General features: G+C 37.7%; 1 protein-coding gene across 2 annotated transcripts in view; it reads left to right on the forward strand.

The window, feature by feature from the left end:
- The window catches only part of SYT9 (synaptotagmin 9), a 102,112-nt gene that overhangs the window by 64,539 nt on the left and 9,771 nt on the right, over window positions 1-27,802 (forward strand). For both annotated transcript variants that reach the window (XM_088145878.1, XM_088145877.1), the window contains exons 4-6: window positions 21,379-21,499; window positions 24,829-25,000; window positions 27,106-27,235. In XM_088145878.1, the coding sequence (XP_088002004.1) occupies window positions 21,379-21,499; window positions 24,829-25,000; window positions 27,106-27,235 (423 nt within the window). The remainder of the gene's footprint in view (window positions 1-21,378; window positions 21,500-24,828; window positions 25,001-27,105; window positions 27,236-27,802) is intronic.

Below are 27,802 nucleotides of genomic sequence, written 5' to 3' on the forward strand. Positions count from 1 at the left end.
GATACACAGGCTGAATTCATATAATATCTCTACCATACTGATTTGAATAAACATTGATGAATTAATCCATGTTTTAAATTAATCCATGTTTTAAAATGCATACAACACATTTAACTATAGGCTAGACACACAAGATACAACGAGATGGCCTTGAGCCAGTAGAAAAGTAAGCCTACATAAAATTTGCTACCCCTGATTGCTGAGCATTATTCTGCCACAGTAACAAGGCCAATGACTGGTACTTCCTTACTGTTTTAATATCCAAGTTAAGGAAAATGACTCCAGCTGTATTTCCCCTCTCACCTAGTTTCCCATACCTATGAGAAAACACTCCCTAATGTGGAGTGGAGAGAGACTGGGGAAGTGTAGATGGGTGCTTGGAACAGTGCCAAGCTGCATATGCCTAGCACTCTTTAATATCTCTGCTGAATGCCACAGCACAAGCTACTGCAGATGCCCAGACAATATTGTTCCCACAAGGAGGTTGGGAAAATACCCCCCCTTACAGATCCCATAGCAGGGAGAAAACAGATCCTGAGCAGAGTGGACATTGTTACAGGAAAGGAAAGAGATCATGGAGTTTAAAATCCATGTCTATAAGAAGCCCCCATGATATCTGACCAGTGCTTCAGGATGTGCTGGTCAGATATTATACAGGCAGATGCTTTTGCAGAATGTCCTGTCTGTCCTGTGGCTCGAGCCAAAGTAGCTATGGAGGGCAGTGTCCAGTGACCTGAGGGCAGGGAACATGTCCAGAGTAGCTTGAAACAGCAGTAGGAGTTGGGCAGGTCTCACTCCTCAACACATCAGCAACCATATTGTCAATGAAGTGTGGTGGGTCATATCCACAGCCAAATGGTGCGCAGAGAAGAGGAAAAACATATTTTAACATTGGAATAGCTAAGGATGGCATTACATAGTCTCAGCTTTGGCCAGGGGTTGAGATGAAGGGAACATCATGAAATACGGCATGAAAACAGTTACCAGGACATTTGTCATGCCACCGTTAGGAGAATGTGAAGATAAATTCTCAGCCTAGGCTTACACAATCCTTTATGTTAAATGTGGTTAGCAAGTTTGTATCCAGTTTGTAGCTGTGTGAATTCAGTCATGCTGTACTAAGTCATGGTCAGTTTTAACCATGATTGATTGAATAAACTGTGGGTGGCTGAGTTTTCACAATAAGCTAACTGACAAACTGTGGTTTACAATCAGTAGTGACTGAATTTGCTAAAAGATGAATCCATTCTCAAATATACCACATTATGGCTGAGCCTGTTCTATGAACTCAGACATTTAACATCTTATTTATATCCTATTTGTTACTCTAAAATAATCCTTGGGATAAGTTACTTATTAACAACAGAAATGCCAAGAGGAAAATTTTCTATAGTCCACTATGGACATCACTTTCTCTGACTATTTTTAACCCAGGTAATATTGCAGACTCGGAAAGGTCACATGAGGGTAAGTGAGTGCATATGTGCATATGCACGTACACAGATACATAAAATGTACAGGAAGCATGTTGAGTGTGGCTCCTGGAATTTCTTCCATACCCTTTATAATACCTCTGCTTGGGATCATGTGACCTAAAGAGAGTAGGAGAGGCTTCATATACAGTGGTACCTCGGGATACGAACGCCTCTACTAACGGACGTTTCGGGTTACGACCAGCTTCGGCAGGAAAAATTTACCTCGGGTTATGAACTCGCCTCTAGTTACGAACCGGATCTGCGGCCATTTTCCCTGCTGCCACGCGGTCGCGGCTTCCTGTGGGCGAGGTCGCGGTAGCAAGGAGACGTTTGGTGAGGCTTGTGGTGTGTTTTGCGGTGTTTTGCGAAGGTTTTTGCTGTGCGTGTTAGCATGGCTCCAAAGAAAATGCAGAGCAGGCTTGGCGGGAGTAAGGCTCTGAAGAGAAAATTGCCTCGGGTTGCGACCAAATTTGGGTGGAGGGCGGAACGGATTAACCGGATTTACATTGAACCCTATGGGGAAATTTGCCTCGGGTTGCGACCAAATTCGGAGGGCGGAACGGATTAACCGGATTTACATTGAACCCTATGGGAAACTTTACCTCGACTTGAGACCAACTCGAGTTGCAACCAGAGTCACGGAACGGATTAAGTTCGTATCCCGAGGTACCACTGTATTCTGAGTTACTACCCAGCTGCCTCTCCCATAAGGATGCATTTGGGGAATTTTTAATTCACAGCCCCAAGCTGGATCCAGCCCAATCTTTCTTTTGATGGCTTCTCCCCACATTCCAAATTTGGTCCCATTCTGTTAGGTTTTGGAGAGTTAACCTGCTGATGGATAGACAGTCCCAAGTCAATTTAAATCATTTCTTTCCAACATTCCATTGGGTTGCTAAGAAGAAAAAATGGCAAAGAGAAATCTACTAAATTAACAATTGTTGCCTCTGAATAAAAAAATAAACATAAAAGCTATTTGAGCAAAAAAAAAAAAAATCACCTTGCTGGGGGCTGAAAATCAATGTTTCTTTTGTGATCACATTAGCAAGTTAAAATACACATAGTGTAAGAAATATCTGAAATCCATATTGGGATGGTATTTAAATCCATAATGCAAATCCATTACTTTGCCTGCTAGTTTTGAGTCTGCTTGGTTTAAATCAGTCTACCTAGCTCAGGTACGACAGCAGCAACAAGGAGATTTCACAGGTATTAATAGCTGTTCAATCTATTGTGCTATGCTTATGCTGCTTTCTGATCAGTGTAATATGCTTTTACTTCCGGTGCTGCAATTTAGTATATCATTTCCAAAAATGGATGTAATTCAAGATGACACCATCATGTTGTTGCTGATTGCAAAAGATTGTATCTCAAGCAAGAATCTGTGATTTCCTCCTGATCATAAGAATAGAGTCCAATCATTTTCTCTTTCTTTCTGTTTTAAAAGAAAGAAAATCCATTTCAGTTCTGGGTGTTCAGCTTCTGAAAACTGTTTTCTTTTTGGTTTCAGAAAATGCATGTGATAAAGCCTTGTGCAGATTTAGCTATCACTGTAAACTGAAAACGTATATTGGCTTGTTCCAGTGGGTTGAACAGCAAGCAATGGTTATGCAGAGAGATTTTTGAGCATCCTGAAGTAGCTGCTATTGGACAAGCTACCCCTGAACTGTAGGGAGGTGCAATCCAGTGAAACTATGCAAGAAGGAGTTCAATGAGTGGCAAAGGATGCATAAAAGTGCCATATGTCAGAATGGGGAGCTTTTGATGGTGGGAGCCACTCTTGACATTTTGTGGGTACCTCAAGGCCACCATGGATGGAAGGATGATTTATATTTATTTATATTTCAAATTTGTCACTGCCCATCTCACTGTGGAGTGACTCTGGGCAGTTTACTGTAAAATGATGCAAAGTAGAACCAGGATTTTTAAAAAAACCTTGGGGGAGGGAGCCTGGAGGTTTACTTTGTTTTATAAATTATATTAAATTTATTTTTGAGCTTGCCCCACCTCAAAATAGCAAAAAAAACATGCCACCAATTTCTGCCAGCTGTGATCAAAGGTAGGCATAAGACAAGGCTTCAGAGCAGCAGACTACTTCCCCCAGATCTAAGAGGACCCTGAAGTTCAATTTGATGAATTAATGGATCAGTTATGGACTAGTTATAGATATGCCTAGCTTGAATCATCAAGAAATTGAAATCAGTATATATAAATATATAAGGACTGAGTACAGATACAAGTTCAAGAGTGGAACTACCATCAGCCACCTCCTTTACATGGATGACATCAAGCTGTATGCTAAGAGTGAATAAGACATCGACTCGCTGATCCACCTGACATGGATCTACAGTGAGGATATTGGGATGTCATTCAGATTGGAGAAGTGCAGCTGGATGGTAGTAAAGAGAGGGAAAGTAGTTGAGACTGATGGGGTGGAACTACCAGCAGGCCACATAGCAGACATACAGACCAGCTACAAGTACCTTGGTATCTCACAGTCACATAAGAACCCCAATGAGGAGGCAAGGAAGACAGCTACATCCAAGTACCACCAAAGGATAAGACAGGTCCTGAAGAGCCAGCTCAGTGGGAAGAACAAGATCCATGCCATCAACACATATGCTCTGCCAGTCCTCAGATACCCTGCTGGTATAGTGAGCTGGCCAAAGGAGGACATGGAGGCTGCCGATGTGAAGACCCAGAAGCTCTTCACAATCTACAGAGGTTTCCACCCCAAGTCCAACACCCAGAGACTGTACACCAGCTGGAAAGAAGGTGGGTGGGGTCTGGTGAGTGTCAAAGCCACTGTCCTGGATGAAACCCAGAGTATGCAGAAGTACATCAGTAAGATGGCACCCAAAGATGAGTTGCTGAGAGAATGCCTGAGGCAGCAGCAGACATGGGAGGAAGTTCAAGTGGAGGAAGTGCCATGGCAAGACAAACTCCTGCATGGGATGTACCACTTCAACAGATAGCTGAGGTGGCTGACCATGGGAAATCCTACCAGTGGCTGGAAAGGGCTGGACTAAAAGACAGCACTGAGGCACTGAGCATAGAAGCACAAGAACAGGCACTAAGCACCAGATCCATAGAAGCAGTGGTCTACCACACTAGACAGGACCTAAGGTGCAGACTGTGCAGAGGGACCTCAGAGACAGTCCAACACATGTAAGATGCAGGCAGAAACAGCATACACTGAACGGTACAACCAAGTAGCTGGCATTGTGTACAGGAACATCTGTACTGTGTATGGGCTAGATGAGAGATTCCACAGGACATGGAGAATAGCAGAGAGCCTGTGGGACTTCCAGATCCAGATGGACAGGCAGGTACTGGCCAGTCAAGTAGACATCGTAGTAGTAGACAAGGACCAGAAGACATTGGTGGTGATAGATATAGTGGTGCCAAGTGACAGCAACATCAGGAAGAAGGAGTTTGTTTATTTCTGAGGCTGCACAATTATATGAAGAGTCCTGCCAGGCATGTAGTGTTGAGGGCAGCAATTGAAGAGAATATGTCAGAAGCAGGGGATGAGATAGACATTCTGTCTTTCAATAGCTGTTCATTCCAGAATCATTGTTTGCCCATTATCAATAAGCAAGTTATATATGTCAGTAAAATGTGCAAAGGTTAGCCTCAGCAAATGGCAGCACCTAATTGAGCTTGTCTAGGGTCAGACATTAAGCAGAATTGGGCTTCATTAGTACTCAGTCCAGTATTTCTATCAACAGGAGTCAACTGGAAAAAGGCTTTACTTTTATTATTAGTTTAAGCAATATTATCCCTCCGCTCTATATAATGGACAGCATTCTCCAATTTGGTGCATCCAGATGTGTTGGTCTGAAGTTTGCAGCTCATACGGTTTTAAACATGCTAGTTTGGGATTATGGCTACTGACATTTAGTATATTTGGAGAATACAGCGTTGGGGAAATTGCATAACAACCTGAAAAATAGGTAAAAATGCTTTACAAGAGTAGGGAGAATTTAATTTTTTTGCCACCATAGATTAACATGGCTCTCCTCCTACAACATCTATAGGATAGGGAGAAGGAGAAATCTGCTTTCGTCTAGCCTTGTTCAGTCAAATGCATCTGGAAGGTTAGACAAGGTCTTGGGTTTGTTATAATTGTGCAACTAAAAGTGTTGAATACTAAGTGATGTAAATAAGAAAGAAACCTCACCACTGAGAGGGAAAAAATAATTGTTCTTCACACTTGACATGGAAGAATCACTTTTTGTAACACCTCTGTTGGTTCACTGTCAACATTTTTTTGAAAAAACTTGTTTTATATTGTGTGATCATTTTAATTTCTAAGCCACCTTTTCAGTACTGAGAGTTGGTTCCTTTTAATTTTTAGAAATTTACAACTTTTAAAAATATGTTATGAGAGTTCCTGTTAACCTAGAATTAAATAATTTTAAGACTAGGGAAAGGTGTAGCTTTTTCAAAGCTGAAGGTGATATAAAATAGGCATTGTGCCTGGGGCACATACATTCTGCCTTTGAACAAAGCCAACAATAGGATTTGTAGTATAGTTTGTGTAACCTTTGCAAATATACTTGACAAAAATTGATAGAGGGAAATTATTCCTGTATGGTAAACTTGCATCATCGTCATCATCATCACCAGTTCCGACACTTACTAATCTTTAAGTGACTGCCTAAAAAGAGCTATTAAACACTCCCTTCCAGAAGACTCCTATGCTAGCTTGTGGTTTGAATAAGGCCTGTGGTAGCCTGATCGTTGCAATCTTTTTCTCTCCTAGTTTGAAAGATAATGTGAACTGCAGAATGTACACCTTTACATAATGCAAGAAAATAAAATAAAATAATTAAAATATGCTTCCTCGAGCCCCAGATTGTATTATTTCAAATACAAATTCTTCTGGGACACTCTTTAGAGTCAAGCTGTACTTTGTATAGTCTTTTGCACTTAGACATGCCAAGAGGCAAGAGTCACGAGGTTACATAGATCGTATACGCTAAGCTGATCAAGACGGTTTGAGTATGTGCACACAGTAACAGAAGATCCCTAACAAAGAAAGAAAGGCTTTGCAACTGATAAGGAAACAAGTTAACCACAAGAACAGGATTTCCTTCATGGTGTGAAAACATTACAGACCCCTTCTTAGAAATGCAACACAGCAGCTTTGATATATAAATTGAGCCAAGGCCCTAATTGTTAATCTAACAAGCTGAATTTACAGGAGAAAGAGATTAGGAAATGTGGCAGCATATATCTTGAGTCCTACCTTCCTGCAATTAGTCACAATGGGCACATGGACTTAAACATATAGCAGTCATCCCCTAATATCAGTAAATATAAAAATTGATTCAACCTGAGTTCTTATTCCAACCCATCACATATACAAACATACATTCGCTCACAAAGACAAAGCAAAAATAAATTATAAAAATATCTAATAAAAATTATAAAGCAGACAGGGGCAGCACTGCTGCTTATGTTCCTTGAAGAAAGAATGCCTTTCCGAAAAGAAAGATTGTGATTTGTTGGGGAAACACCAGCAAAAAGGATGGCAATCTGGTCACCCAAGCTAGTGATTTCTGTGTTTTGGTGCAGCCATTGAGGAGGCTCTTTCTCTTGTCCCCAGCAAACATGCCTCTGCTATAGCAGGGAGAGAAACAACTCACAATTCGTTGTTAGGGAAGAGTCAGTCCCTAAATTATTCTGACAACACGGTAAAATAGCTATAAAATTTGAGGGCTCTTGGATTTTGAAATAAATCAGGAAAGAGTGCAACTTAATCAGTTTTGATATTCAGTATCTGCTCTGTATGTGTGTGGGTGGGTATGTATCTACATACACCGGCACATGATATAGATAACCTACAGGACTACTACAGCTTTCATGTGACATGACATACCCCTCTGTCATGGCACCTGCTCTATGGAACAGCCTCCCCCCAGAGATACAAACAGCCCCTGATTCTGCTGCCCTTTTGGAATGCCATGATGTTGAGTTATTGAAGCTCTGGCAATGGGGTATGTGGTATGTGGGAAGTGAGATTTTTATTGGGCCTAACCGTGGGGGTTTCCCCCCCCCCCCTCAGTTTCATGGATTGGATGTTTTTATTTTGTTTGCCACTCAGAGTTTCATTGGATAGATTAATAAATAAATAAATTAGAGGTGGTGGTGGCATCTGTAACAAGCCATGATGACATCAAAATGCCATACATCACAACATTGTGGAAATAGTATGGTGATGTCTGACTAAGGTAGGTAAGTCGTGTGATTTGTGTGCTGACACCACAATCCATGCGTCATCACCTGCCCCTCCCACAAATGTCTGTGATCAGTACATTTGCAGTGCATATGTTCCTTTTTCCAGCCCAGCACCAAATTTTTTCATCTGTAATTTTGTAAAGTCTTTGCTGAGAACTGATCCTAGCTCTATATTAGGGGGTTCTGACTTTGAAGAGTGAACCTTTGCCTAAAACTTTCCATTTTTACATGGTCTTCACCTCACCCTCGAAATAATTCATACCTGGTAAATGCTTTCTTTCTCAAATTCAGGCTCCTATTTTCCTTTTTCTCAAGATGCTTCTGAGCTAGTTCCTCATCCATATGAACTTTAAAACTCTCTTTCCAGTGTTAATACACTGACACTCATTTCTGTGATTACCACCTTCTTTCTTTGCACTTTCAACCTCCGTAATGAGGCTGAGAAACAGCAGGTTCCAGCTTTTTTTCCAGTAAGGAAGACACCTATTCAGTGATATCAGGAAATTCTAATTTAACTAATTTCCTGTTTGATCTATTCCTAGATCTGCTCAGTCTCAGTCTGTGTTATATAGATCCTAGTTCTGTGCTCTTTTGTGGAACAATTTTGTGGGTGTTGTGCATTTCTGTGATATTCATAACATTATAGTTGATTAGAAACAGATCTTTAAGCACAGCTGCGGCATTCTTAGTTTTCATTGCAGCTCCCTGGACTGAGATTACTTAAATATTCATTGTTCATCTGTGAACATTCAGATGAATTCTTGAGCCAAAATTTCACTCCAAGCAGTTTGATGTACTTGATTATGATCTGATTTACCTTTAATTTGGGTGGTGGTATGGGGATTTCCCTTTACTCTCTCTTTGTTTGTTGTTGTTTTTGAACTGTTTAACAAATTTTCCCATCTGCCTCTTTCCAGACAAACTACAGAAAAAAGTTTGCTAACCCTGTGAATTCATTTCAAAAAGATTGGTGATGTTGATGCTGGTTTAATTCATGAAGCTTAATTTGATTTTATTTGTCCTCCTGAACTGCATATTCTGTGCTGCTTTAAGTGCCTTAAGCTGTTCTTAGCCTTTAATCCTCACAAGATATCATAGCCATCAGCTATTCTATTATATTGACCAATTCTTTTTTTTTCATCTCCTCCTCCTCCTCCTCCTCCTCCTCCTCCTTTAGCTTTACAGATTTAACAAGTCTTGTGTATAGTCCAGCCTTGTAGTTTCTGCTTTTTGTTTATAATGCTATTGTCTGTCTTATGGTAGCTTCCGGTCTTGAGATCTTGTTCTTTTTTAAGAAACAGATAATATAAGATTATATATTAATACACTGGGTTCAAGAGATACTAGCAACAACTCTTGGCACTGCCCAGTTGGTCTGGAGTTGGACAGTGCTGAAGAAAAAATAATAAATAAACTTGGTTCCCTAACCATCATTCTGAGTCAAGAGAAAGGAAAGATACTTGACCATCAAATTTACCTGAAGGATATTATTCTCTCCTTTCAAATTAGTTTAATGTATATTGCAGCAATAACATTTGGAAGCAAAGTGTTGATGTTTTTTATTTATTTTTATTTATTTATATATCAAATTTATATCACCGCCCAACTGCCCCACAAGGAAGGACTCTGGTTGATGTTATGTGCTATCATAGAACTTTTATGTGTCATCATATCCTTTTGAGTTAGGGGAGATAGATTTGATGTTCTGTTTTAATTTGGAAGTTTTCGAAAGCCCAATTCAAGCATGAGTTATATATTTAAGTTAGAAACAAGGAAACTGGATTATAATCTATTACATCTTTGATTTTCATTTTTTTCTTTTCATTTCAACTTGGGTATTCAGTTTCCTCAAAATAAATCTTCATTGGCTGTATGCTTTGCTGTTCTAATATGATACAGTATAATATTCATTCAATTAATATTAACTTTTTGTCCAGACCCTACTATTTTTTGTTCTCATGCACACATACATGCAAATAATATCCAAATGAATCAAATGGACACATGCTTTGGACAGTGGGAGTTGGCAAGCCTAGTAAACAAAGTAGGGAAGCCGGGCAGTATATGGGACTTTTGTCTTGGTTCCTCTATTTTGTGTGTGTAATCTTTCTTTTATCATGGGTTGTTTTCCTTTCTTATAGCAAGTGGCAACCCCTAGATAACCTTGATTGATTTTGAAAAAAGTTGAGCAAGTCCAACCTCTTTAGTGCTGTACTTGGATGGTAGGCTGTAGAGAATTCTGTAGAGTTTCATGGACAAATCCATGTAGTTATCAGGAGTTGAGCTCATCTTAAGGGAGATGATATTTCCTTTTAGTTAAATATATTATCTTTTTAGATGAATTTCCTTTATGGAACTGTACCACGTATTGTAGCAATCATGTCACTAAAAACAATTTGTCATCATAAATCGTTCTTGGGCCCACTAACATGTAATAAAATATTCCATGCAGATTCCTTATGTCCCTTCCAGCAACTATTGGATATATGGAAGGGGGACTTGGAGAGAGGGAAAATACAGAGAACTTATTTCCTTTCCTCTCAGGATCTTTCTCCTCAGTGGGTATAATCACCATAGAAGGTAACAATATACAGTACAATAATTGCACAGGTTTATTGAATCAAAGCTTGAATATAGCTGTCCATTTTGTACATGTGTCAGTTCCACCACAACTAATTAGAGATACACATTGCTGATCAACACAAATGTCCTAGCTAATGTGATCAGCAAGATTATCTAAATTAAGAATCAGATGGTTTCCAAAAGTTGTCTTGTAGCTCCTTGATTCCAGAAAGATTTCCCAATGTGGAAAAGATAGTAAGAGCAGTAGTAGGCAAAAACCAACAATAACGATAAAAACAACAACAAACCAGCTTACTATAGAACAGAGATGCTCTTACACTACACTCATGCTACATACGTAAACTTCACCCAGCTTACTCACAGAACTTTTTGTCTCCTATTTTATAACTAAAAGTGTTGGACTCTGTCAAGCTCATTTTCATCAACGTTGTCAGAATATTGTTACAACTGAGAAGACAATTTAGGCAGAGGTTTAGCTCTTCTTGGGCAATTGACTCTTGGTACATTTATCCATCAGTCATACTTTGAACTTCTAGTCTTTAGCACATTATTGCTTTAGTTCACCTAGCATGCTGTTGTATTTCAGTGCACCGGTGTGTCCAAATGGACTGTATGTATTTCATGAGACTGAGTATTCATCATATAGCTAATTAAACTCATTATCCATCATGATCTCTAGAAAAGATCACTTGCCGGGCAAGCCTGCAAAGTGGTTACATTCTTTTCAAACATGGGATCTCTCTGGTTCAGCTAGCCCTTGGTGACTGCAGGTCCAGTTGCCTTCAAGTAAGGGGGTCTCTTGCTATTTTTCTGGGAAGTAGTATGAAACAAATTAATTCTATGAACAATTTTCAACCTGAAGGGAGAGCTTTATAATATCTCTTCTTTCTAAGAGTATCTATTTTTTGAAGAACCTTCTTACAATATTTCCTTATACTGCTATTCCAGACTTAAAATCCTGGGTTGAAGATAAGTGTTCAATTTCTGCCTTTGAACTGTCTATATAGCAACATAATAGAAAGACTGACTGCTGTGAGTCCATGTGGTCAAGGTTTAACATGTTTTAAAACTGAGTTGCTTTAATATATTTATATAATTGTTGGTGTGTTTCTTTTCTTTTTCTTCTTTCTCTTTTTTTGGAGAGAGATTGTATTCTGTAGTCCTTTGTTTTCCTTTTTTGTAATTAATAATAATAACGACAACAACAATATCATCATTGGCAAAAGCAGCTTCATAATCCAATCACTGTTGACCTGTCCACACTGCATTTGGAATGTGATCCTTCACCATTATTTTTGTTTTATATTTTTTTTCTTTTTCATTCTCAACTATTCCTGTGGATTTTGTTCTGGGATTACAAGGGCTATGAAGTAGATTATTTATTTACTTACCTTTTTTTTTTTATTACAGTGATGTTTTATTGTATTTATGATTTTATTATTGTGGATGTTTGTATTTTATTTGTTGTAAGCTGCTAAGAGATGGAATTATTTGGTGGCATACAAATTTAATAAATAATAAATAAATGGGCCATATTCCTCAATATTCTTTGACATATACTTATTTATTAGAAATTCTTTGTTGGTTTATCTGATTGGCAAATATCTTTTTTATCCAAGAGAAAATGACATCCGTCTAGAAAAGAACAGCTTGTTGTCTGTCATATTGTGATAGATAATGAGATATAATGGGATTGTTCCCATTCTGCTCCAGTTCATATATGTTTTTGGTTTGTTTTTTTCAAACAGAGGCATAATAATTTTGAAGACTAATGTATGGCTTTTGCTGTGCTGTGCTGCGCTGCACATTGTGAAATTCATTGGCAAAACAGAGAATTGTTCAGTTAAATTGAAATTGTATATAATTAGAATTTCAACTCCAAAAGCAATTTCATGTAGGATGGTGCCATGACTATTCTGTATTTACAAATACTTATAGATTTTCCCAGCTGAACAAATGGCAACTTCTTGGAGGAGATATTTAAATCAGGAAATAGCATGGGGAGAAAGAACATTTTTCTGGTGTGCAAAGCAGCCACGTAGGAGATTATAGGAAGTTATAATCACAATATATATTACTCGACCTTTGGTTTTCCAAATCGACAAGAGGGACAAGAATGTCACCTCATGACATATCTGAAGACAGAGAGAATAGTCTGCTTGAGAACTACAAAGGAGAGTGGAGAAAACATAAATGACTGTCATATACAAAACCAAACAAAAGGATTGAAAGAAAAATACTCTTATTGGTAAGAAGAGTACATTTTCATTGCCTCTGCTTTATGCTAAGAAATATTACCAAGGACTATAAAAGTGACCTAGGTTAACATAATGGCTCACTTTTTTTCCCTAAAGAATGATAGGAATTATTTAAAATATATTTTAAAAATTAAGTGATCTGATTTTCCTAAGGAGTTTACATTGCATCTACCAGAAGTAGCAATGAATTGATCCATATTATGAGATTTATTCTTAGGTTAAGACCCTATAAAGTTACATACAGCATTTATTGAACTATCAGCCTATGCTATTTTTGTAATAACAGCCTACAGCTTTTTGGCCACAAAGTTTAAGATAGCTAGCATCTAAGTATGGAATCAATCGTATAATATAAGAATCTATAACGTACCCATTCTCAAAATAAGAGGGAAACAAGAGATTTGATGATTTTATTTCAAATTAGGCCAGATTCAATTATGTCTGTGAAACACAGATTTGGCAAGAAAAAAGCAGCCTGCATCCCATCCCAGTTCAAGTATTAATCTATAAACTACAGCTAAAGATTGCTAGTCACGAGTATCATATAGATTAGCACACTGCCTGGCCAGCATTTTACTGCACACATCCAAAAATAAAGTTTAACATTGGTATAGTGAATATTCCCTAATTGGTGGGTTAATCTATTGAGTAGAAATGAGACACTATTGAGTAATAATGGACTTAGGAGACAATATAAAACTTTGGTGTGAAGGATATGAGTAATTAAGCCCTGTAACTATTTGCCAGAATCTCATTATACAAACATTCTCAGCATTTTATTGAACACCTTTCAGAATAAAATATAAACCTTCTAAAAACTGCATTTTCTAGGACTAATATACTTTTTTTCATTGAACAATAACAAAGTTAGGGGGAAAAACCATCACAATCATGAAGATAACACAGAAAGTGCTGATCATAGATGCCAAAAGATTACATGCTAGGGTGAGGCAATACATAACTTCAATGAAGATTTGAGCAAGAACCCCTCTCAAAGCTGGTCCATAAAACAATGAGCTCCCCTTGTTTCTAAGGTGATTTCCCCACTAGTATCTTCTACAGATATCTAACCATCTTTGTGCCAAAATAACTGTAATGAGGACAGGATTTATATCATGTCAATATTGGCTGGGTGATACTTTCAAGATGCTGTCTCTAGTAGATTGATGACCTAAGAGCAAAGCGGCCATGTCATTTCACTTCACCTGCTTCACTTACTTCCTCTGCAGTCTCCTTAATACCTGGAAAAGACTATTATACCAGTCTGTGGGTATTGCCAGTGCAGGGAGACCTGAATCAAATCGCATTGCCTCCACGGTATGATGGTATTTCTCAAGGTGAATCAAAGCTACCTTGCCTGAGGAAATTATCCCTAGGGTATTATGGGAATCAGTCTGGCATCATAGAGCAGGGCAGGATCAAGGAAGCCAGAATTACACAGATTCCAATCAGACACTTTAATGCATGGATTAGGGATATAGTACAGAACCTTGGAACTTCAGTAGGAACTCCAGCCCTCATTATTTGTGAGTTCATTAAGGTAGAATCTCTTTGAATATTTTGAATCACTTACTCTCAGGCTTTTTGCAGCCAGGAGCTGTTGTCTATTAGATAAGCTACTGACAATCTCCTCTCTTAATTGTTAGTTGTTTATGTCTGGCCTTCCTCCCTAGTTTTTATGTGTGGTTTTTCTTCAGTTCAAATGATAATGGGATACTTTGAGAATGGTGGTAATGGAGTAAACTCAGCAGCATCCTGGTGGGTCAGGAGGGTGTCACAATCAGCAAGATGGCAGACAGAGCATCAAGATGCAATCCCTGCCACTTTTTAATGCGTGTGTAACATTGATGCACATACAAAGGGGCAGAGCTTGCAATGGTGATATACTATCTGCCATTTTGACCCTACTGCAGATGCTGCTGGATAAGCTTCAGTTATGTCACATTTTCTATCCAAAATACTTGTTCTCCCTTTTTTTTTTTTCACAATGCTGCACGTAAGAGAGGAGCAAGTAAAGAGGCCTAAAACATTATTTACTGGATAATGTAGAGATGGGAACTCTGAACATGCACCCTTTGAGTTAACTACAAAACCTCACCACAAGTAGTTGCTGCTGCAGATCTTTGTAAGAGTGACTGTTCCTGCCTTGATACTCAACTGAACAGGAAGGAAGACAAAGAAAGGAGATAGGAAAAAACAGTGAGCCGTCTGCTGTGGACGCTGGCTTTGTCCGTGCCCATTCTTAACTGCAGCTCTAGACAAATTAGATTTGAAACATTACCACACTTGACCGAAAATAGGAATGCTGATTGAGAAGAATGGAATCAAGAAGGTGTTTGTCTGGCTCTCACATTATCCCAAGCCACAGTGTTGTGAAGCCCGGACTTCTAAATAACCCATAATTGGCTACAATTAACTTGCAGTACGCTAAGAACATAGTTAAAGAGCGCAGAGACCAAGTGCACCCAACAAGCTAAGCCACAGACAAGGATGCTGCTTTATGGCTTTCCTTTTGGGAATTGCAAACAGGTTAGTAAACTGCAAAAGCATATTTGTAGGTGGTCTGTCTATGAGGTGCCTTATACTTAGGGATTTAATTCAGAGGAAATTAGCCCTTTGTAACATGTGCTTAGCGTGATGTTTTTAAAATGTTTGAATAATCATCACTTTAAAAGTACATTATGTGTGCCTTTTTTAAGGAAGAATTGATGAAATGTAGAACCACCTGACTGGTAGACTGGAAGTGCTCCTTGTAATGCCACATTATAGGATACTCATAATTTTCAGATTGTTGCTTTTAAATCTACAAGGTCTTGTTTTTACTTTGGAGACTGATCTCAGTCCCAAGGGGATTCAATTTAGGTGAAATATTCTAAGTAAGAGAGTTTAGATGAAACAGCAAGGACCTCTAGCCAGAAGGCTTAGGATCTCCAGCAGTCCATTCATTCTGGGATTAGCCATTGGCTTCATCTCAGAACCTCAGTTGTCTGTGATAACCCTTGCCCATGGAGTCTCTTTAGGATGATAATTTTTCTCTTAAAGTAGTTGCAAGACAGGTAGAAACTTTACAAGTGAAAGTTATGCTATACAGTAGTTATACTCCATATGAGCTAAACTTTGATCCTCCTGTTTTGTCTGTTGTAAAAGACTTAAAAATCAGACTAGAAAAGAATAAACTAAAATCTCTTTAGAGTCAAGCTTGATTCCTGGGGACTACATTGGACATGTCATTCTAGTTTTTCAACAACAATACTGAAAATGTTTGCTGTTGTCTTCTTTTGGTACTTTTTTTTCAGTTGTCCAGATTAGTCTGTAGATTTTAGAGTCTGTGGCAGTCTCTCAACCAAATACTAACCAGTTTAGCTTTGAAGCCAAATGAGGTCACTCGGGTTCTACCACCTGCTGAGACCAGAAAAAGAATAGTTCTTCCTTATTGTGAATGAACTCTGACTTTCCTTCTTCTTAATCTAGGAAATCTGGGGTTTCTACAGATTTCCTAGATTAATTTCCTAAATTGGCTTATATGGAATGCAGTACTACAGTTTAGCAATACAAAGATGAGGTAGAATGGTGAACTTATTTCTCCTACAACATGGCTGCAATAATAGGAGTTTAGAAGTGCACATTTCTCTTGATTAACAGTAGGTTGTATCATTCAAATCCAGGGGTAGCTAACCATAACAAATTTGAAACAAGCCATTTTAACCCATCAGTCTTAAAGCTGTGCCTCTTGAGTAAACAATAGGTAAGGTTAATCCCGGTTTAAGCATTCAAACAACACACTAAACTGATTAATCGGAATCAGAAGCTTTTTATTTTTCAGTAATATAAAGCCTGCTGCAGTTGATTGCTCTGTTTTTAAACCGTGGACTGTTGTATGTGGACTTTCTAAAACCACATCAATAGAAACCCTGTCTCATGCAATCAAACTGGTTCACATGCCAGGCTCCAGTAATGGCAAGGCAGTAAGACCACACTTCAGTTTCTCTGCAGTATGTATATTTTCAGATAGGCAGTTTAATAAATAAAGTATTGGTTTATTTCGTGCTTCTGTTAGGATTTTAGTTTTCCTTCTTTATGTTGGTATGTTATTTACTTTTCCGTGTTACAATTCACAATAAATTCACCAAGAAATACAATTTTTTTTTTTTTTTGTCGGCGCTCAGTCATTGCCGACCCTGCAGTGACTGCTTGGACGAGTCCTTGCAGTTTTCAAGGCAATTGTTTTTCGGAAGTGGTTTGCCAGAGCCTTCTTCCTAAAGCAGAGCCCAGCTGGCAAGCGCAGGAGCCGGGGTTTCCGTTGCTTCGCGCCCTTTTCAGGCGCGCGCGGTTTTTCGCACTTACCAGCAACTGCTCCCAACTCCTTTTTGCAAGGCGCCGCCAGCATTTTTCCTCCCACCAGAGTGAGAGTACCCATTTATCTACTCACGTGAGTTTTCGACCTGTTGGGTTGACAGGAACTGGGGAGGAAACAGGAGCTCACCCTGTTTAACGCGAAGGCTGGACTCGAACCGCTGACGCATCGACCATTTCTGGCCAGCAACTTTCAGCGTCATTAAGCCTCATTAATCCAAACCATCCATTGACTGTGATTAAAAGTATGTTTTTTTAAAAAAAGACAAACACTGGGGATGAAACAAATTAAGTTCATGAATGTCTCAAGACAGCTTTATCCCAAAAGATAATGGATACATTTGGTTTTAATGGTAGTACTTTGCCTTTTTCCACATTTAAATTTCAATTGGTTATGCAGGAGGACAATTGCAAAGCCCTATACTGATGAGAACCCCATTTATTTTAATGGTGGTACCTATCAACAAATGGCTTTAAATTAGAATGGTAGTCAATCCATATAACTCCTGAAAGAGCCCGGCATTTTACTGCAGTAATCAGGGATTCTAGAAATTTGCAAGTCTATGGCGTGACATTTGATCGGGCCATCCTTTCAAAACAAAACAATCCCAGTCATTCTGTCCTTTAGCCAAATTGACCTGTCATTGCAATATTTTTAAAGATGTCTTACTTCCTGAGCTCTTTAGAGCTGTCCCTTTGATGAGATTTGAATACCAGTCATTGGAGCACTCCTTATGTAAGCCTAATGATACATCATTCTGCATTAAAAATTTTGCATGGTACTGCATGGGAAGACCTGTTGCTGCTACCATCTTTGTCATCATCATGCTATCACAGTATTTTCACTTCTGTCCCTTTTGATATGATTAGAAATTGGTCCTCACAGTTGATGCAATGAATAGGCAGCTAAAATAGCACAGAACATGCTATTTAGTTCAAACCAAAGGTTAATGGCAGACAGAGCAAAATCTACAGCTTCTGCTTCATCCAGGTATGATAACACCTTTGAATCAGAATAGTATTTTCTTTCCCTTTGCTTTTGCATCAACGTGGACTATTCTTTGACTTCTTTGAATACTCAGTTGTGTGGAGTTCGACTCCTGGTGACTATATGGACACATTCATGTCATGTTCTTAGCAACAGTGTGGAAGTCACTTGTCATAGTCTTCTCCATATTTTTATTGACTTGCCTGTCTAGCATATAACCATGGGATTTCCTAGAGGTCTCCTGCCTAAGATCAACCAAATCACTTGGGGGCTGCCAGCTGCTGAGCTTCTAGATGTTACAACTGGAGAACTGTATTAAGATACTATTATGACAGATTGAAACTATATGTGAATATGAATATATATACCCATTATCTACTATGGCACTGTAGTTCCTAATTTAATTCAAAAACTGTTACAGGATCATTCTATTTCTAAGCTCATCTATTTTTGAATGTCATGAACAGCTACAGCATTGCAGGGAGTTATAGGTATGTAGTTTAAGAGTGTATTCACATACAGCTTCAAACTAGTGTGAAAACTTCGGGATGTGTCCATCTTCATTGTTAACCAAACTTAAAATTTTACAAATGCAGCTGATAGGAATATGCTGGTTGGAAAGATCATTAATGTATGAAGAGTTCAAAAGCAATTTGCTGTCTGGTGCACTATAAGAACTTAAATATTTATCCCCTCAGAACAAAAGGCACTGCCAAAGTGGCTGAACTACTGGAAGATTTTAAAGCAACCAGACATTTTAGAGTTACATTTAGGACAGCTGGTTGGCAATTTTAACTAATGTAGCTCTGTGTTCTTGCATATGATCATGCAAGCAATCACCAAAGTAGCCTAAATCAAGAGTTGCTCTGAACTCATTCATCCTCCCTGATATAATGGTGGGCGTCATTTTCAGACTTTCTGGTCAGATAGACAAGGCACTTGGATCCTCAACAATTCTTTTTTTGCTCCCGTGCTGCTGCTTTTGTATTCTATTCCTTGTGCTCAGGCCAAAGTGTTACATTTTCTTCCTCCTTCCCTATTCCTACAGTATACTCCATGATCCTTAAGGTGTGACAGTGTCCTTACTATGTTCCTTAGTACCCAGTTTTGTCTGCTCCTTACTCTATCAATTTTTGGTGATGATAGAAAGAGGGGATAAAATAGGGCTTTTTTTTTAACACAGGGCATGCAAGCTAGGAGTTTATCGTAATTCAATTATTTGTAGGAATTTGGGCATCAGAAACATCCTAATGAAGTCTAATTGATAATGGGGGGAGGGGCAAAATAATAACATTTTATTATATCAATCATGAATTGTAACATAGTTCAATTATTGTTTAGATTTTTTTTTCAAACTCCAGTGATGAGTTCTGGCCAATTCTGTGCAATAAAGTAGCTTTCAGTAATATAAAATTTATTCAGTAAATGTATTTACTTTATCTAATTCACTGGTATTTGTCATGAAAGTAATCTTGTTTTTGTTTTTGTTTTTGTTCTGGTCAAGTTTGCCATTCACAGTAATAGATGCCAGAAGTGCTGACCAGCCAGTAGAATATGCTAAGGATTCTTTTATAAAGAGATTTGTTTTGTCAGTCTGACTTTTGACTGTTACTGAACCACGTCTTTTCTGAGCTGACAACATATTACTTGTGGCAAGTTTTAAATTGTACATCAGAATTTGAACTGAGCCTCTGTAAGACTACTGTTACACCAAATTCCATACACTTGAAAGGTTTTTAACTGAAGATGCAAATATTGAGTTTAGCTCCTGGGTTTCACTCTCTTTTAATGCACTTATCTAGAAGTAGATGTGTGTGTTTAATTCTGAATCCCTCCATATGTAATGAAGCCTTCCTTGGGCTTCATATTTTCTTAAGGGTACCAAGATATGCAAATAGAGGCAGGGATTGTAAACCTAAACATAAGGATGTTGCCAAACCAGTTCCTGTACTTGTTCACAATTACTAGGCAGGCTAACTGAATTTCTGGGGAATTCAGCAAAAACCTGCCTTGCTATTTCCTGTTCAGGAATTCTTTCCCTGCTTGAGGGAATTCTATAATTTTCTTCATTTTTTACTCACTGGAAGCTTTTTTACTGGGCGGGGGACTTCATCACTGTTGTGGCCCTCAAGTTATTCCTCATGTGGCAGCTGTTACAGTTTGAGTTTGGGATTCCAGTTTTAAAATATCTCAAATTTACTATAACTGATTATTTTATTTAATATGAAGTACCATAGAAATATCTTTAGATCATATGATGACTGCAAAAATCTGGTAGAAGTCAATTCTATAAACATCTTCCTAGTTATTTCCAAATTAAAATCAAATAGTTTTAAAAGGAAGCTTTTTCTCCTGCATATAAAGCTCTTAGGAAATGTCTACCCTCTAATTATTCAGAAAATGAATGTGAAATGCTTTAAATATAAATTTCATTAGTGCTTATTGGTTCACTGGGGATTGATTCACATCTAAGATCAACCCTTTCTGAGTTTGTCAAGCTCAAGATCAATACTATCTGACTTGCATGATTTGGAGAAGGAACATCCTTCTAACTTCTATAGTGAGCTCTCAAATCAACAGGGACAAAACTATGTTCAGTCTGCATGTTTAAGTAACTTAATTTGCTTAATCCATACACCAAAACACATTGCTTCCAGGAATGTTATGATGATTGTGATGCAAAACTTTTATAATAGGAAAGGTTGCATATTTGAGGAGGAAAACTTTTCTTGACATAAGACAGATATTTGAATATCTAGAAAATTGACAGAGATCCAGATGGCTCCCACCCTGATGATGTTCTAGGGAGACCTATTGTCCCAGGTCTTGGGGTAGGTTGATGGTGGAGCCTATGACAGATATTGTGTGTGTGTGTGTGTGTGTATACATCTGTCCTTGGACCCGTTATGAATGTTTCTCTTTTTTAATGGTATTTTCTTGCATTTTTAAGTGTAAGATGCCCAAAGTTGTTAGGAGTTAGGTGGTCTCTAAACTCTTACATAAATTGACTTAGAGTGCTGTGGGTGTCCATAGTCCAACTGAAGATTCTGGCTTTTCCTTCTTAAGAGCCATAATTAGTTCCAATGAGGGAAAATCTGCTTGGGGATTCATTAGTTACTATTCTTGGTTTTTTACTCTGTGGGCAAGAGGATAGAAGCTAGATGATAAAAGAAGCTACAAGAAGAACATAGGAAAAAGTGACTTTGTAGGTCTGGGGAAGGGGAGGACTCCATTCTTGTTTTAAACAGCTCATGATCACAGATGCACCTTCTCCATATGCCTTGCATTTACCCAGAATTTTACTCAGAAAACTTCACTCAGAATTTCCCTTTTGTTCTGGAAACAGCAAACAAGTTGAAAGCCTGAAAAACGAGACTGCTAGGAAAAAGTGATGTATCAGTCTCATTAGTGATACTTCAACAGATGTGGAAAGACATTTTTAATATTGTTCCATATGCATTTTATTACTCTGTAGGACAAAGTGGATCTTGGCGAGTTGATGTTTTCGCTTTGCTATCTTCCAACAGCTGGCAGACTAACTATAACTATAATAAAAGCAAGAAATTTAAAAGCAATGGACATAACAGGAGCATCAGGTAGGAATATCTTTCATGTTGATCTAATATTATCTTTGTTCATATAACAGAATTGTTTATGAAGTGATCATACATCTCAGCTTTTAAGAGAACCGGGTAGTATCCAGTTAGTTCCACTGTTGGAGCATATTCTACTGGCAGAATGGGAGACCCTTTCTCCTCTCCTGTCTCTCCAAATTCTGCTTCAGAGGCTGGAGAGAAGGGGAGACTTCCAGGGAAGAAATGGCGAACTGAAGACATGGCAGAATGAAGAGCTAGTGGGTAGATCAGCTCTTCGTAATCCTCTCTGGACAAGGAGACGACGTGAGATCGCCCACAAGTGCTCCATATAGTTGCTCCTCATGAGGAAACTACAAGACAGCAGTCTCCAGTGGATTTAGAGCTCTGGGAGATGAGGGAATAACCATCTTTTCACTCAAACTATGTTTGGTGCCTTAAAAAAAGACACTGGGTTTGCATACTTCCTTTTCTAATCACTTTTGGATATTGCTTATTAACTGCTTTTCAGCTATTAGGAACCTTTGAATCAGTGTGTTTTATAGTACTGGGTGAGTTTCCTTCAATCCTTAGTGAAAGAAGTTTTAAAAAGTTGTAAAAAAATTCTTTTGGAATAAACAGCAAAAGGGTGATAAGAAATTTGATTTTGGAAAGTTACAAGTGGACTAAGGATCCACATGGATATGAAATGAGATTTTGGAATTAATTATAGGAATCCTTCCTGTAAGAAATGCTTTTGTATTGAATTAACTTTAAAAAAAAAAAGATAGGATGAGACTTTGAAGGTTGGACACCAGAAGGAACCAGAAAAAACTAAAGATTACAATTAAAGGAGAAGAACACTTAAATATGACTTACTAATGCAGAATGGAGCAAAACATTTTAACATTGGACATACTGAAAGGTATTTACAATGGATCCAGAAGTTAATTTTAAGAGCGTTTGCCTCTATAGATAGACTGTGTTTAAAAGATGTTATGGAAGTTTTACCAGACAAGACTCAGACTGATCTGAAAGTGGATTTAAAAATGACAGGCTACAGGAATGATATGAAAAAAGATGCTACATTGGACATACAAATGAAACTGGCTGATGTCTTAATAATTAAAAGGGATATACAAATAACAAACCAAGAGAGTGCCCTGGATAACTTTCCTATATTGGATTTACAAAAGAGGCTTGTTAAAGCTTTGAAGAATTTTGTGAGAAGGGACAAAGAAAAAATGAAAAGAAATCAAGTTCTAAGACATTATTTGAAGGAAGTAACGATCAAGTAAAAGGAAGGAATATAAAGTTGGTTTATCTGATCAAGGTTAAAATGGATATGTTGTTATCTCTCGTAATCCTTTATAGACTTTTGCTGACATCAGGACTGAAATGGTGAGGCTTTAAGAATTTGTTTACAGAAAAGAGATGGGATATGAAGAAGAAGAGATTATTTGTTGTATTTTAAGAGAAGGTGATGTTACTAAAATTGTTTATACTTGTGATGAAGGGGAAGTCATTTCTTTATATATTTCTTTTCTTTTTCTTTTACTATGTTCTTATTTTTTCTTTTTCTATTTTTTCTTTTCTGCACTTTCTATTTTTTCTTTTTTTTCTTTTCTTTTTAGTTTGTATTAGTTTTTATCTTTTTAATTGTAATTTTTAATAAAATTACTATTAAAAAAAAGACACCAGGGTAGAAGAGGGTAGGCGCATAGGTGGAGAGGAGAAAATCATATTGCGCAAGGAAAAGTTCAGTGAGCTAAATGACCATCTTGGCTTTTTACTGATCTGTTTCATATATTTGAGAACTATAAGCCTAGCAATTTATGACAGAAAATAATATGCATATCTTTTATCCACTTTTTATTCATACTTTCTGTATTGCAGCGATGGAAACTGAAGAGAAATATTGCTTGGAGCATTCTTGTAGATGCTTGCAACTTTGCCTTTTTATGGCAATGACTTCCATATTTCTCTGCAAATATAGCCAACTACCATTTACTTTCTGTAAATACAAATACACAATCAGTCAGGAATATATTGTCTTTTTCTTATTATGTATTTTATCTGTTTTATCTATTTTATTGTAAGCTGCCTAGAGTCATGTTTGTGAGATGGGCAGCTATATAAATTAAATAAATAAATAAATAACAAAAAATTATTGCCATTTGTGGGGGGGGGGATAAATTTGTATCCCACTCAATCTTAAATTGCTGAGAGATCTTGGTAGTTAGTTGTATATAAAGTCTAATAAATAAAATGAGGTAGATTCAGTTTTTCTTCAATTGGGACACAAAACAACTGCAGCTTATCTTTAGTCCTTGAAAACTAAATGGGTCTGAAAAATGCCACTTCCTACATGTTGACCATCACACCACCTGGATCTGCTGCATTTCTGTCTTGTGTTACTATTCTTTGAGTCCTCCTCTGTGATAGGTTAGACTGATAAAATAGTTATTGACTAAAGACATCCAAACAGGAAACGGTAGTCTCCCTGATCCTATCCCCAAATTTGATTAGGTGTATCACATTTGCCTTTGTTACTAAATTGCAATTATTTTGGGGGAAAGATATTAAAAAATGAATCTTGCCCTAATAGTAGCAGGAGCCCTAAATGATTTCTGGTGATAATGCTACTGAATATACAGAACTATCTGCATAGACTGTTCATGTGTTTGGAATGGGTTAACCCTTCTATTAAGAGAGCAGGAATTTAGTTTAGACATTTTGTAATAGTTCTGCTAAAGAGGGGCTGGACTGTGTATATATGTAAGCACAATAAGGCTGGAGATCCAACCAATTCTATAGCAGAGTCACTATTCATTTGGATCTCGTGAACAGAAGGATGGTCCAAGCTGTGTAGTACTATCACCAGGCAGCATGATGACAAGGGAGAGCAGAAAAAGTCAATTATCCTCCTGGATTACGGTACTTCTGAAAGTGAGATAGATAGCCCAGGCCACCTACTAAAAATACATAGCTAAAAACAGAACAACCAAGCATTTTGAATTCTGGCATATCTTTGCTGGATGTTTGTTCACAGCAGACCTCACTGCAAATTCCTTTTCCTGTATTATATTGTCAGAAATATTGTCAGAAATTGTGATTTAAGGATGCAGGTTTGTCCTCAGTTTAATGTAAAAATGCTATTAAACTATAAATTTTACCCCAAGAAATAAATACTAAAAGAATGTGCAAGGTCATGAATTAAATCATGACTTTTGTTTATAGTACAGTGAGAAGATTATAAAGAGAGGGAAGATGAGCAAAGCTGAATGGATATACTGATCATACTTTAAAATAAAGCAAAATAAAATACTGTGGTTGTTATATCTGTTACACAGATCCGTATGTGAAGGTGTCACTAATGTGTGAAGGGAGACGATTGAAGAAAAGGAAGACTTCTATCAAGCGGAACACCCTTAATCCTGTTTACAATGAAGCCATAGTCTTTGATGTCCCTCCAGAAAACATTGATCAAATTCACTTGTCTATAGCTGTTATGGATTATGACCGGTGAGATATCTGGACAGCTATGAAGAATGATGAGTGAATACTCTAAATTAGGGTGGTCAAGCCATGCTTTCTCCAATTTGCACATATTCCCAGGTCCTCTTGTACAAACTTCAGATTCTCTAGGGATTATGACACAAATGTTTAGCAACAAAGGTGGTGTTACAATCTCCTGCTGAAACTGTTTTTTTGTTGAAAACAAAATTAATGTGTAAGTTAAGTCTTGTTTACAGACATCAAAATGGCAGGCATGCTTGGACAGTCAAAACCCTGCTCTTTTAATGTACATTCAATATATATGTTGCATATTAAAAAGGGGTGGGGTTTCAGTTGCCTGATCATGGCTGCCATTTTGATGTTGTTGACCCCTTCTGCAGATGCCCTTGCTTGTATGGGGGGACTTGGGGACCTCACAACAAACTGAAAAACAAAACAAATACTGTAATCAAAATATGAGCTCTAACCTCCCCTCCCTTGTACCACTACCTCCCACCCTTTTTTTGCATTTCTATGTTGTCATGTCACTACCATACTCACTGTGGCCCTTGTCCACTGGAAAAATTTCTTTTTAAAAGTTCCTTGTACATACTCTGATCCAGTAAAAGTAGTTCCTGATGCCTCAGTAAAGAAGAAGCTAAGTTTTCTCCAATATGCTATATTGGAACTCTTAAAAGAATTTGAGCACTAGATCACTGGGACCTTGGATATTTCCATTTATCAGAGGTTTGAATTTACATCTGAATAAAGCTAGATCCCTAAGATTTAATTTTTTAAATAGAAAAAAAAATAGCTTTAGTATCAGGATTGGTTGCTGTTAATTTCCCCATCTAGTTGAGAAAAGGGGAGATAAAATTGTTCCTGAGGCTTGAAACGGTAGAAGGAGTCTCCCAAAATTTTGAGGGTAATAATCCACTTTACAAAGAAGACATGGCCTTTGATATCTCTCCAGAAACCACTGACAAATTAATTAATCACAAATTTATCTGTGACTTTTATGGATTATCAATGGTGAGATATTACTGAGGAGCCATTCGCTTTTTTAGAATGTGGGAAAGCTTGAGATTAAAATCTTCTGTAGATATTATCTGCACAGCAATACAGTTAAGCTTCATTCCCATGTATATCCACACACTGCTTTCTTTTAGACCTTTGGATATTCAGCAAGAAAAGCAGTTATGTTAGCATAATTTTTTCCGATCTTCATACAGAAGGTCTAGAAGATGGCTTGTGGCATATGGATGATTGGACTGGTACTTACCTGCCAATTCCCCTGCCCGTTTTACTTATGTACAGGCAAACAACTTCGCAGGGCTTTTGAACACCCCTCTTTCCTTTCTGTGTTAACTTATCCCAAGCAGATTTGGGAGTTCTACATTGTTACTATGAGCCTAGACAGAGGTGAAATCATAAATTGCCAGAAAATCAATGGAACTAATTCTTGGCTGAAGGCATAATTAAATCTAAGCAAAGTAAAAGAAGACTCCCTCAGTCAAGACTGGCTCCTGAGAAATTCATTCATGGACACATCCCATGCATTTTTCTTGGCAACAAAACTTAAATAGTTTGTGATTGCTTTCTTCTTTGCTTTCTCTTAACTTCTCAGTTTGTCATAAACATTTTTCCAAATATTAATCAGGTCTTTTCCTGATTAGCTTTTCAAATCAGCTAGATGACTGATACCAATTGGTCAGTGTAAGTCTAGAAACACATGGTTTATTTGTAAGTACTAAACTGCTGGGCTGCAAAATGCACATGCATGTTTATGTCTAAAGTGTGGGTTTTTATAACTGAACATTAATTTCAAAGTGAACATTAATAGAAACAGGCAAAAAAGGAAATCTCTCCTGTTAGAGAGAAAATCTTCTCCTGGTGTCATTGACAGGCTTACTTGTAAAACAGATGCTCACTTCTGAGAACTTATTTTCTTTGGGGCTGTTGCAGGAGAGGAAAAAGATATATATTCATGCTGTTTCCCTACTACGATCACATTACCATGAACTGCAAAGATATATTTCAGAGCTCATCTGTTTCAGCTACGAGATCATTTGAACTGCATAGTTCCTGAATGCATAATTTTAAGAAATAAATATTATTGAACATTTTCACAGTGTAGGTCACAATGAAGTAATTGGAGTCTGTCAAGTAGGCAACGAAGCAGAAAGTCTTGGGCGAGACCATTGGAATGAAATGCTCTCATATCCTCGAAAACCCATTGCACACTGGCATCTGCTTGCAGAGGTAAGACAAATGAGCTTTTACAGGAGGGTGTTTTTTCTTTAAAATGACACTTCTTTCTTTTTCTTTTTCTCTTTTCTTTTTGGGTGACTTTGAGTCAGTGTTGACTCCTGGAGGTTGCCTGGATCCTGCAGTTTTCTTGGCAAGATTTCACTAGCACTGGAGAAAAGAATCCACTTGCTTATTGTAAATCCTATTAAGACATATTGGAATCCAAGGGCTTATGTCAAAGTTGATGTGCAATGCAAGTAAAATCTGTTCCTCAAAGATTTTCTCTTTTTTTTTTTGTATAACATAAAATTCTTCCAAGTTAAGGTAAAATCCAGATAATATACATGAGATTTTTTTTAAAAAAATCTTAAACTTGGATAGACAACCAGGTTGTCTATACTGTTTGCTATGTTTGCATAGACAACATTCTCATATACAACTTTAAGTTTTTCTATTAAGGATGGTGCTTTACATAAGGCACTGGATTGCATATATGGAAAAACAATTTCAGAAGGCTTACTGTTATATTTATACAGAAATCAGGTAAAGTAATTCCACTTCAGCGTCCAGAGCAATGTC

Source organism: Python bivittatus, unplaced genomic scaffold (assembly GCF_059951505.1).
Source record: "Python bivittatus isolate LINGU-HERP-01145 unplaced genomic scaffold, Pbiv_v1 ctg000480_np1212, whole genome shotgun sequence".
NCBI classification, from domain to species: Eukaryota; Metazoa; Chordata; class Lepidosauria; order Squamata; family Pythonidae; genus Python; species Python bivittatus.